The 13,237-nt window shown below is 36.1% G+C and overlaps 1 protein-coding gene across 2 annotated transcripts in view; it reads left to right on the top strand.

The window, feature by feature from the left end:
- The window catches only part of LOC136031022 (ankycorbin-like), a 129,994-nt gene that overhangs the window by 30,723 nt on the left and 86,034 nt on the right, over window positions 1-13,237 (top strand). For both annotated transcript variants that reach the window (XM_065710206.1, XM_065710214.1), the window contains exon 3: window positions 6,379-6,483. In XM_065710206.1, the coding sequence (XP_065566278.1) occupies window positions 6,379-6,483 (105 nt within the window). The remainder of the gene's footprint in view (window positions 1-6,378; window positions 6,484-13,237) is intronic.

Consider the following 13,237-nt stretch of genomic DNA (forward strand, 5'->3'; position numbering starts at 1 on the left):
AAGCAACAACTAGAAGGAGAAGAAAAAAAAAGACATAGAGAACATACCTGAGGCCTGGGAGCAAAGTGCAGCGAGGAAAACCACACACCACTAACAAAACACAGGAGCCATCGACTCCTCAGAGGAAAAAAAATTAATCTATTTGATTCTTTATTAAATGATCTTCAAGAATCCTTTTACAAGTCCCAAACGAGTGGCATTTCTGTACTGAAGAAGCTAGTGAATTCCAGACCTATTGACAAGCAATGTGGGGATTGAAGTCTGATCGAATAGTAGGGGTAGGCGGAACGTGGATATTATTTGAAGAACGAAGGCTATATGGAGCTGAATCAGAAATAAACATAGGAGTTTTCCGAAGAAATTTTGAAGATTGCCGTGGGGTTGATCATAGACAAAAGAAGCACAAGAAATAATGTAACTAGACCGTAGACTTAAGAGTTGTGTTGGTGAAGAACGGTTGGTGTCCATAACCAGAGGTCGTGCTTTATTATTAATGACGGAAAGTGACCGCAGCGTAGACGGAAAAGTAGACATCCATACAATGGGGCAATATGAAACATATGACTGGACAAGACAGAAAAAAAAAGAAGTTTCAGAATAGATTCAGGAAATGTTTATCTAAATTTTCGAATGATACTCAAACTCCGTGAGACCTTAACCCTAATCATGGCTACATGGTTTCCGAATGAAAGGTTCTCATCAATCAGGATACCAAGAAACCGGACCACCCGATTCTCTGGTCTACACAAGGAGCCTTGTGACACCTGAAGGTGTGTAAGCTGAGGGAAAGCTACACCAATTCGATAAAAATAAGAAAATGTGATTTACCAACATTCAAGACGAAGTAATTGGCATTAAAATATGACATAACTCTCTCAAATAATGCCACAAGTTTAGACTTGATCACATTCCGTCTTCCCAAGGGTCCCAAGTGTGGTATCATCAACAAAAGCAACAAGACAATCTTCATTAGAAGTCGTATTGGAACCCGACTGAGCATCAGACTTACACAGCTTGCAAAATGCCAGAGGCCTGCTGTTTTTTACTGCCGAAATCAGATCATTAACATAAATCAAAAATAAAATTGGACCAAGAACAGATCCCTGTGGGACGCCATAATATACTTCAGAAGGGCTCCGGAAAAGCGGATCAATCGAAATAAGCCTACCTGAAAGATATGAATCAAACCAAGAATAAGCGTTTGATCTTATACCAATATGTAACAGTTTCCAAAGAAGAATCCGATGATTCAAGGAATCAAAAGCTTTACGAACATCCAAAAATAAGGCTGCCGGGATATGACCAGAATCTATTGCCGAATAAATGAAATTCGATAAAGCTGCGCAAGTATGCTCCGTGGAGTGACTCGCTCGGAATACAAACTGAAAATCATGCAAAAAGTCTTTGGCATCCAGAAAACTAAGAAGCCTGGATAGCATAGCCTTCTCAAAAATTTTGCTGAAAACAGATAGAAGAGAAATTGGCCTATAATTAGCAGGATCACTCCGAGAACCACCTTTGTAGAGTACTATAACCTTAGCTCGCTTGAGAGATTCAGGAATAATACCTTTCTCGAAAGACAGATTGACGAGCTTAGTCAGTGGTGACAGAGTAGCAGGCAGAATGGCACAGATAACTCTTGTAGGAATTTCTTTTGGTCCTGAAGAGGATGATCCTTCAAGAGAATTCACGATACGAGCTACCTCAAATTCAGAAACAGAAATCAAGACCATCGACTTCAAACATGAGGGTCAAAGAAAGGTTCTGAAATCGCAACGAGAAGTTGCAGAGCTTGCAGAGGAAGCAGTTACCTTTCCTATATTAGCAAAATAAGAGGTAAGCTCTAGCTGAACATCTACATCTCCTTAGACGGTTTTACCATCGATTTTCAGCATTGATGGAACTGAAGGCAGAGGGGGAGTAGGTCTAAGAACTGAATTAATTAAATACCATGTCTTCCTTACATCCTTCCCACATTCAGAAAATTTTCTGTGATAATACTGAGACCTTGCCTTCCGACACAGAGAATTAAATATATTCCTATAGGCATTGAATCGTTCGTGATGAGCTAAAGATGGTGAAGCCTTGTAAAGCTTCCACAAATAATTTTCCCTTTTCCAGCTTTTATGGAGACCTGGAGTCATCCATGGATTCAATGGCGCTATCCTTTTCGAAGTATGGGGCGCTGGACCCCGATTGCTGTTCTTCAAGTACTCGGTTCTTGGCTTGACAGCCTTAAGATAATTTTATTGAGCTGTGTGCCTTCGTTTCTGTCTTGTTAGTTGGACAGTTAGGGATACAACGCGAGAAAGCTCTAGAGAAAGAGGTGAATTTAAGCAATTAAAGAAAACAGCCATCAAGCCACTCACTGAAAGACTAGACAGAGTCATGTGGAACAACTAAACTTGCCCTATTAGCCCGATTTTGAATCGTTTGGAGTGGTGCCGGCAACATTTTTGGAGCACCAGCATACAGCATACTTGCCGATTGGTCTTACATATAATTGTAGTGTAATGCTGGTAGAGATGACAGGTATTTGGATGAAGGGCACTCTCCGAATGCTTTTGGACTCTCCGAATGCTTTTGGACATTGAGCCGAAAACATGAGGGACGTGGTGAAATCCTACGGAGAAGCACTGCAGTTCTTCGAGTTTCTGGTTAAAAACACGGTTAAATGAACAGTCAGTAAGTGAAATTCCGACTTTCCCAACAAATTGTGGCTAATGACAACTGAGAACACCGGTTCTTTGGTGAAAGAAGGTACAGTATTCTACGTGCAATGATTTGCAGGCCAGCGATGCGAGAACAAGTGACGAGCTTATAGTTTCAGATTGGTCTCACTATGATCGGGTTGAAAAATGATGAAAAGAATAATTTTTCTTTGAATTTACTTTTAGGTTTTTTACAAAGTCTCTTTGTCATTCTAGACTTTTTCCCGTGATGCTTCTTCAAATAGTTCAAAAACTAATTTAGCAAAATAATTGTTTAAGAGGAATGTCATTCTATTTTGATAATAAAAGGACATTTTCCTTTGAGCCGTCCTCAGAGTGCAATTTAAGATTACGGATCAAAGAAAAGATACTCTGAGCCAAATCTAGTGAGTAAGAATAGTGAGTAAGAAGAGTGATCAAATCGTAATTCGTGGATTTTTCATATGGGAAATGCTGAGGTATAAGATGGTGCATTTTTTTTGTAAAACAGAATGTTTTTCAGCAAACCTGGTAATTTTTCCTTGCTCTCTTTTCAAATTTTCAAATAATGATGTGTAGTGTGCTCCTGCATTCTTTTTCTTGTTTCAGAAGATCATCGATTAAAATAACACCATCAGAGAAGAGTCATCATCACTAAATGGCTTTTTGCTTCTTTTTTTTTTGGAGCCAGTTTTGTTCTTGTTTTTTTTTTTTTTCCTTTTTTGCTCTATTTTTGTTGCGGATGGATAATGGTATATATGAGTTTCAGGTATGGCAATTAATTAGGGCTAAAACCTAGATTTTATTTTGCATTAACAGGAAAACCAATCGTCAGAATCTTCATTTAGAACATTCTTTAGTTGAGCGCGAGCAATTACCGCACTCAGCCCGTGGACACCATTTCCATGCCTGCAAGCATGGAAATGGTGTCCAGCTGTGGACAAGCTTTCCATGCCATATGTTTGTTTCTATGTATGACAAGTATATTACTTGGAAATATTCATTGCCTCTTCTATTAAGGTAAACGATTAGAGGTAGGGGAAAGGGGCAATTGCACCTGCAGATTTGAAAAAAAAAAACATCCTCTTACGGGATTTATTTTGAAGAACTGAAAAAAAATCTGACCCCTCTAGTTTTTAAAACTGCCCTTTTTATATCTTTTATTGCATCTTTTTGTCGTCTTAACCAAGTGGCTGCCACATTGAACTTGCAATAGTATGTATTTTGGGGCAGGTTGCGAGGCCTGCTGTCGCTAATTATTTGGTTTATGAAAGGGCTCAGCGCTAAATCCTATAAGCTCTGCAAAAGTCTACCCAGATCCAAATGGGTACCTGGAGAGACCTGGGGGAAAAGCTCAGGAAGAGTTTGATGACTTTCCCCAAAACATGCCTGTCACTTTTAAGTTTATTTGCATCTTGACAAAAAAAATACTAAAAAAAGTTCTTTTTTCATGAATTGGTAGGCTACCTCTGCCGCTATCTAATTTGATGGTTTTCTAATGCCACTAGGTAAACTGACAGTGAAGCCTGTTTTTCCAAGTCCCAATTGTCAATCTTCTACGAAAGTGGCACAACAACGTTTAAATTGAGCAACCCAGAATTTCACGTTGGATAATGATGCTCTAGAGTCCCTGTAAATAATGTTCATTTGACTTTCAATTTGCCTCTCAGTATTAACTCTCAAACCAAATATTCAATTAATGCTTGATATTTGATTTTTTTTTTTCATTGTCACAAAAACTGTCATACCATCTCATTGAAACGATTGTCAAACAAGAACTCTGCATCCCTGTGTCAGAACTTGCAGGACCACATTCTCTAGCTTTGATTGACAAGTTTTGCCATCTTCTTGTTAAAATCAGAAACTTTTCAGACCACCCTTGTGTACCGTCCTTCCAAAAACAAGATGGTACATCTTATACATTTTCAAAGTGAGCAAATTGTGAGCAAAGGTGATTTCGATTCCAAAACAGTCTTTGATTTATTGACCACGGGTTCAAAGGGAGTTTACTTATAAATCAGATTTATTTCTGGAGCCCGTGACTTCACAAGCAAATTTTTGACAGCGTATTTTACCAAATATGTTACCAGGTTTCAGTTGCACCAGGTAACGTCAGTAAAATTATGGCAAAAGGAAATACAAGTGCTGCAGAATTATAAAATGCTGTAAAATTTCGAAATTTTTTTCAAAAAGTGAGAAATGTTCCGTAGTGTTTTTGTTGCCTTGGTCACTTGTTCAAAGGGATATTTATTTCTACTTACATTATTTTTGGGATCAGACGCGCCACAAGCCAAAACGTTTATGTGGACAAGGATAACAGATTATACCGACTGTTTGCCAGATTTTGCTAAAGCCAAATAACCTAAATAAAACTACATAAAACAAAATGAAAAGTGCTCTAAAACCACCAAATGCTGTAAAAATTTCGAAAAAGAATTAAAAACGGTTTTATTTCCAGCCCGCGATAAAGGAAATAAGAAACAAGCGCAATAGATCCTTTTGCTCTCTGTAGAGTAATTTTTGAAATTGTTTGCCATGCAAGACTTTGATAGTGAAAGTGCTGCAGTACATAAGATTTGTGGCTAGAGCCAACAAGTTACGATACACTAGCATTAGATGAGGCAAAACTGGTAGGTTTTAAGGTGAAGTATAAAGACCCTCCAAAGCCATTGATGGTGCATAGGGTGTTAACTTGACACATCAGTTGCTGGGTCCTTTTATAGGGACAGGTGAGAGGCCTGTCTCCGAACCTCACGGCTCTTAAAATTGAACCTTAGCCTCTATATTATCAAACAGAGCATCAATTCAATGTTTACAGGGTTGGTAGGTTCTATCTTTTTCTAATCATAAACAAGGTGCTTTTGCACTAACAAATAGGTATATATTATACTTCTTAAATACCACCCTTGAGGTTTCTTTCCCTGTGAAACGTGCAATTTTGTGACGAGACTAAAGCAGTGAACTGCACCAAAAGGACAAAATGCTCATATAATGGATTTATTAGTTTCATATCTATCTATTTTCCGACTCGGAATTATGATATTACTTAAATTTTCCCTGAGAGAATGATATAAAACTTGCTTTAAAAATAGAAAAGCCTTTAAAGATTTTTAATGGAACATCTTTTAACGTATTTGTCAACCTAAAAAGATAAGAGAATGCAAAGCAGATTCCCACAACTTGATTAGGTAAATGGATGACACTGAGTCTTTATGGATGTCAACGTCGCTATGTGATTTCCACCTGACGTCTCGGATCGAAACCGAAAATGTTTAAATCCTTAGAATAGCCCTTTCTATTTAAAACGAAATAATAAATTAAACATATATAATAAAGCCTTTTCCAAAAACAAAGCTTTGAATTATTTTGAACACAACTTTGCTTGCCAGATAAATAATTATATTTTATATTAGGGGGAAGGAGAAGCGTAAGAGACTGTGTCAGCCTACAAAGACGTTTTAACATTGGTGGCATAAAATCTGGCTGTCAAAAATTGTCTGTCGGCTACAGAAAGATTAGAGAGTGTAAAAACTTACGTAATTAAAATATTACTACTTATTACTCAACACCTGAAAACTAATACTTTTTTCGTAAGAGACAGTCAGTTCTTAGCTACTGACTTCCCATTAAGTATTTCTATTTGTTTTGTATTGGTAATGCTGTCATTTAATCTTTTTTTATTTTGCAGAAAGTATTTGGAGGTGGCTTTTTGCACAACGTTGCAGCTCAAGGGAAAAAAGATGCTCTAAATTCAATGCTAGGAAACGGATACGATATACATGGAACAGACTCAGTAAGATTTTTGCACCCGTTTTTTTGGTAGAGGCTCTTTAACAAGTAGATAAGTTATGGTTAGACAATATTATATTTTTTTTTCTTGACAAGATTTAATTTGCGCTGGTTAAATTTACAAAAAAAAAGCTCCAAAGAGCGTGGCCTTTCAAAATAGACTGTTGTGAAATGTTTCACTCCCTTGTTCACCTTTCCTTCCTTTTTTGCAAGGAACAGTATTTCTGTTCTGCATCTATTTATAATGTACAACGTGCGTGTCTGTATGCTGTAACTTTTGGTCAATGTACCTCACTTTCATGATTCAAAAGTAGCCTATTAGTCTATTTTAAAGATCCTGGAAAACTACCTAACATGAATTTTGACGAATTTAGAAGAGTTAGGACCGCCATAAGTGTTCTGGTGTTCAGGAATATTAAAAAAAAATTACTTTTTTCAAATTTTCAATTAAATTAAAATATTTAGATTTTAAATTTGATTTTGCTTATTTTTATTTTAATTTCAATTTTACACATGCGAAATAACGATCTAATGCTGTTTACTGGAAATCTCGCATTCTAGACAACGGGAGGGGAGGGGGTTGTGAGTATTTTTCCAGACAAGATCCTAAGGGATGAGCTCATAGCATAATGGTGTGGTTACCATGTTACAAACCCAGCCATTGCAAAACAATTCAACCACCCTAAACTCAACTACCACATGGCTCAACTACCTTAAATTCAACCACCAAACAACTCAACCACCTTGAACTCAATTATCCTCAAATCAACCACTGAACAACCCAACCGCCGCATCGCTCAAGCACCAGATAAATCAACTACCACCAACTCAAACCACCACATAACTCAGATCTATTTTAATCCAGATCTGTTGGTCAATCAACAAAGCTTGGTGAGCATTCACATCCTGGTGATCCAATCAATATGAGGCTTTCTCAAATAAAGACCAACATTAAACAAGCAGTAAGCACTTCCTATGCGTCAACTAAAAACCTTTTAGGGCAACAGCTTTAAATTGAAAATAAGGGCGTATCTGTTAGAATGCCTGCAAAGAGTGCCTTGGAAGAGTCCATTCGTCGAGAAAGACGAAAAAACGACTATAATCTTCGAGAACCCCAGTCGATGACTTTTCTAGTCCCAGATTTGTATCAAGATCTTGTCCTTTACGATTCCAGACAAATTGTTCGTAAAAGAATTTTGGTTTTGGGCCATAGAAATATGTTGCAGTATCTTGACAGATCAGAACTATTTTAAGGTGATGGAGCTTTTCAGATTTTGCCCAGATTTTTTCCAGCTATATACCATATATGCAAAGTCTGGTGAATCATATCCACCATGCATTTATTTTCATTTTCCTTATAAGTCAGTAAGAACATATCAAGACATGCTACAAGCACTTAAAGACTTGGTGCCAAGACTCAATCCCAGAATTCTAATAGATTTTGAAAAAGCTGCCACAAATACTTTTCAAGTTGAGTTTCTAAATTCTACGTTATCTGGATGTTTCTTTCACTGTTAACAGCCTTTCACAAGCAAAGTTCAATCACTGGGCCTCGAGCAAGAATTTGAAATGACACCAATTTTAATATCGTCGTTACAAGTATTTCAGCCTTAGCTTTTGTTCCATTACATGATATTGAAATAGTAGTTGATTAACTATGTAGTCATTTCCCCTTAGGTTATAATTAAGATCCTATCTTGAGTTGCTTCAATGATACCTACGTTCGTGGCATTCAGTTTCCAAACCGGGGGGTTGTATTGCCAAGATTTGTACCAGTTTTCTAGAACCACACTAAAAGTGTATTGAATTGCATGGCGAAAAATAAGAATTCCACTGAGGGTTTTCGCAATCCCCTTCAAGGTATAGAAAGATAGATAGATAGATAAGTGTATTTTAAAGCCAAATATATGGCCATGAACACAGTACAACAACACAAACGAAAGGCACGAATAACATAAACTTTGATCAGCGATCATCATAAAACACTTAAATGAAACACTAAATGATGCTAGTATTAATACTTAATACTTGAAAAAAAAATATTTATCTGCGCTCATTCAAGTCTTTGAAAGTTCTTTGATGGCCAAAGCGTGACAATGCTGTTCGACGTCTGGTGGCATTACAGGTGGTTCAACAGCGGGGTTAAAAATTTCCAACTATAAAATACTTGCTCAATTAATTTCAAGACCAGTTCCAACGTACCCTCAGGAAGAAAACAAATTGAGATATATCTGAAAGCAGTTGCTCATGTGCAAAGGTAAAAAGATGTGTTGAATGTAAAAATAATCACAAATACGTATTTTTCCATTAACTTTTTGATTATCCCCTCCCTAGTGGTTGTGGCCAGATAAAAGCTTAAATAAATTTAAAGGCTAAAAACATTTGCAGTTGTTAAGGATTTTATGAAAAAATAGAAGAAAAATAAATACGAATCGCCCAAACGCATTTCATTCTCTGGAGTCGAGTTTTTCTCTCTTTGAGTCGCGTTGTGCTCTTCAAAAAATAGCAGCAATTGCAATGTTTCGTTTTTTCTCCTTTTTAGAACAATATAGTAAAAAATCCCTCACGAGACAAAATATTGAAACAGATCTGAGATATTTGGGGTTGAGCTGATTTTTGTTGAATAATGTGGGGGTTGAACTATGCAGTGGTCCCGTCGAGGTTGGTTGAGTTTGTTTGGTGGTTAATTTAAGGTAGTTGAGTTAAGCGGTAGTTGAGTTCAGGGTGTTGAGTTGTTTAGTGGTCGAGCTGTGGTGATTAATTACAGAACAGACTTCAATTATGATTTAAAATCTTGAATTATTTCATAAAAAAAAACGTACTATGTTTTATTTTGAATTCTAGAGTAAATTTGTGATGGTTTTAAAAATATATTGCATCATTTAAATCAATCAAAGTAAAACCGTGTAATTACAATAGAAAATTTTTATTTCACACCAAGAAAAAAACCATTTATGCTGGTCATCAAGATAAAAGAAGATAGCCAGGATAATTTTCGTCCGGTATCGCCTCAATAAGAAGCTTAGCTACTTTTTGTATTGTATTTAAAACTGTTTAGGTAAAAAAAAAGACCTGAACCAAAACGTTTGGGTATTATACTTCATAAAATAAACAGCTTTAAAATTCCTTCATGCCAAGTGACTTATTGTTGAAACAAAAAACAATCCAAGATAAATAACTGACTTGTAAAATGAGTATGTCAAACCACTATTGCTACAATTGAGAAATAAGTTTAGTGCCGGAAGCTTCAATCATAGATGTAACTAGGTAGGCCCAAGGGTAAAACTAGACTCGGGTCACTGTCTTCGACTTTAAATTTAATAGTTATCATAACTTTGCTAGCTCAAAAGATTTTCCATTTTCTACAAATAGTTGAATAGGTTGATAAGATTCCTTCCATTGTCATTTGTTTCGAAATGCAAGAGTTGTAAAGAAGGGTTCCCGTGCATCTGAACCCTTATTTAACTAAAACCTGCATGATTCAACTCTCTTTAACTCAATTCTCCCTTAACTCAAACAAATTGGAATCAACACCTTATAACTTAACCCCCATTCAACTCAACCACAATTCAACTAACTCCCATGCAACTCAGTCCCCATTACACACAACCCCTGACTTAAATCAAACTCATTTAGCTCAATCTTCTTTAAATAAGAAAGTATCAGGGGATCGAGCTTCGCTCGTTGAAAAGTAAGATACATATTTTTTTTTTTCTTTCAAAATTAAGGCCCTAAACGAATTTTCCCAAACCTATTAAAACCAATTCTTTCAAACTGAAGAACAACTACAGTAATTATCTTATTACGAACAATGTCATAAAACAAAACAAAAAATTGTATATATGTAAATTTCTTTATTTATCTGTTATCTTTTCTCCAAAACGGTGCTATGTTTTTTTCTGAAAATTGTCATTCTACCGTTTCTGAGTATGAAAAAGAATCTTCTTTGAATCAAAAAGTATCAGAGGATGGAGCTTTGCTCGTTGAAAAGTAAGATACATATTTTTTTTTTCAAAATTAAGGCCCTAAACGAATTTTCCGAAACCCTTGACCTATTAAAACCAATTCTTTCAAACTGAAGAACCACTACAGTAATTATCTTATTACGAACAATGTCATAAAACAAAAAAAAAAATTGTATATATGTAAATGTGTTTATTTATCTGTTATTTTTTCTCGAAAACGGTGCTATATTTTTTTCTGAAAATTGTCATTCTACCGTTTCTCAGTGTGAAAAGAATTTTATTTAAATCAAAAAGTATCAGAGGATCGAGCTTCGCTCGTTGAAAAGTAAGATACATATTTTTCTTCTTCCAAAATTAAGGCCCTAAAGGAATTTTCCCAATCCCTTGGCCCATTAAAACTAATTCTCTCAGATTGAAGAACGACTACAGTAATTATCTTATTACGAACAATGTCATAAAACAAAAAGAAATTGTAGCCTATATATGTAAATGTGTTTATTTATCTGTTATTTTTTCTCGAAAACCGTGCTGAATTTTTTCTGAAAATTGTCATTCTACCGTTTCTCAGTGCGAAAAGAATTTTATTTAAATCAAAAAGTATCAGAGGATCGAGCTTCGCTTGTTGAAAAGTAAGATACATATTTTTTTTTCTTTCAAAATTAAGGCCCTAAACGAATTTTCCCAAACCCTTGACCTATTAAAACCAATTCTTTCAAACTAAAGAACCATTACAGTAATTGTCTTATTACGAACAATGTCATAAAACAAAAAACAAAAATGTATGTATGTAAATGTGTTTATTCATCTGTTATTTTTTCTTGAAAACGGTGCTATATCAAACAGTTCGTGGTAACGAACTGTAGTAAGGAGCGACCCGGCTCATCAAAAATGGAAAAAATGGCTCTAAAAAATGGAATTTTGATGCCAATAGTTACATCAAAAGAATTGCATTTTAATGCTGATTTCAAATATATAAGTTTCATCAAGATTAGTCTTACCCGTCAAAAGTTACGAGCTTTAGAAAATTTGCCTCATTTTAGAAAAGAGGAGGAAATACCCCCTAAAAGTCATACGATCTTAACGAAAATCCCATCATCAGATTCAGCGTGTCAGAGAACCTTATGGTAGAAGTTTCAAGCTCCTATCTACAAAAATGTGGAATTTCACATTTTTTGCCAGAAGACAAATCACGGATGCGTGTTTAATTATTTTTTTTTCAGGGGTGATCGTATCGACTCAGTGGTCCTAGAATGTCGCGAAAGGGCTCATTCTAACGGAAATTAAAAGTTCTAGCGCCCTTTTAAGTGACATAAAATTGGAGGGCACCTAGGCCCCCTCCCACGCTAATTTTTTTCCAAAGTCACCGGATCAAAATTCTGAGATAGCCATTTTATTCACTATAGTCGAAAAATCTAATAACTAAGTCTGTGGGGACGACTTAGTCCCCCGCAGTACCCGTGGGAGGGGCTGCAAGTTACAAACTTTGACCTGTGTTTACATATAGTAATGGTTACTGGGAAGTGAACAGAGGTTTTCAGAGGGATTTTTTTGGTTTGGGGGTGGAGAGTTGAGGGGGGCGGTTACGTGGGAGGAACCTTTCATGGAGGAACTTATCATGGGGGGAGAGGATTTCAGTGGAGGGGGCGCAGGATTTTCTAGCATTATTTAAAACAACAATGAAAAAATAAATATGAAAAGTTTTTTTCTACTGAAAGTGAGGAGAAGCATTAAAACTTAAAACGAACAGATATTATTACGCATATGAGGGGTTTCCCTCCTCGTAATACCTCGTAATACCTTATATATATATATATATATATATATATATATATATATATATATATATATATATATATATATATATATATATATATATATATATATATATATATATATATATATATTCATATATTTATATATATAAAAATAAGTTGTCTGTGTGTGTGTGGGTCTGTCGGGTGACGTCATGTTTGTGTGTTGACTGACGTCATGTTTTCGACTGACGAAATTACAGACCGGGACATCGGGACACAAATGACGACGGGGAAACCGGCACATAGGGAATATAAATGACGACCGGGACACCCACAGAGAAAGTGACCGGGACACAAGGAATGTTCGATTAGCAATCACCATCAACAAAGCACCGGGACACAAATGACGACCGGGACACAGGGAATATAAATGACGACCAGGACATAAGTAAAAAAAACTAAAAAAACTAAAAAAAAGGTAAAAACTACAAAAAAACTAAAAAGAAAAAAAAACTAAAAACTAATAAAAAACTAAAAAAGCTAAAAAACTAAAAAGACTAAAAAAGAAAAAAAAAAGAAAAATAGGAAAAAAATGACGACCGGGACACAGGGAATATAAATGACGACCGGGACACAGGGACATAACTACAACGGGGACACCGGGGGGCAGAGGGGGATATATAAATGACGACGGGGACACAGGGAATGTTCGATTAGCAATCACCATCAACAAAGCTCAAGGGCAATCATTAGAATCATGAGGTATAACTAAAAAAACTAAAAAAAAGGTAAAAAACTAAAAACTAAAAAAAAAAAAATTCAAAAACGAATGTATATACACACCGGGACACCGGGACACAAATGACGACCGGGACACCGGGACACAAAGAATATAAATGACGCCCGGGACACTCAAAGAGAAATCACAGACTGGGACACCGGGACACAAATGACGACCGGGACACAGGGAATATAAATGACAACCGGGACACAGGGACACAACTACAATGGGGACGCCGGGGGGCACAGGGGGATATAT

Source organism: Artemia franciscana, chromosome 1 (assembly GCF_032884065.1).
Source record: "Artemia franciscana chromosome 1, ASM3288406v1, whole genome shotgun sequence".
Classification (NCBI taxonomy): Eukaryota; Metazoa; Arthropoda; class Branchiopoda; order Anostraca; family Artemiidae; genus Artemia; species Artemia franciscana.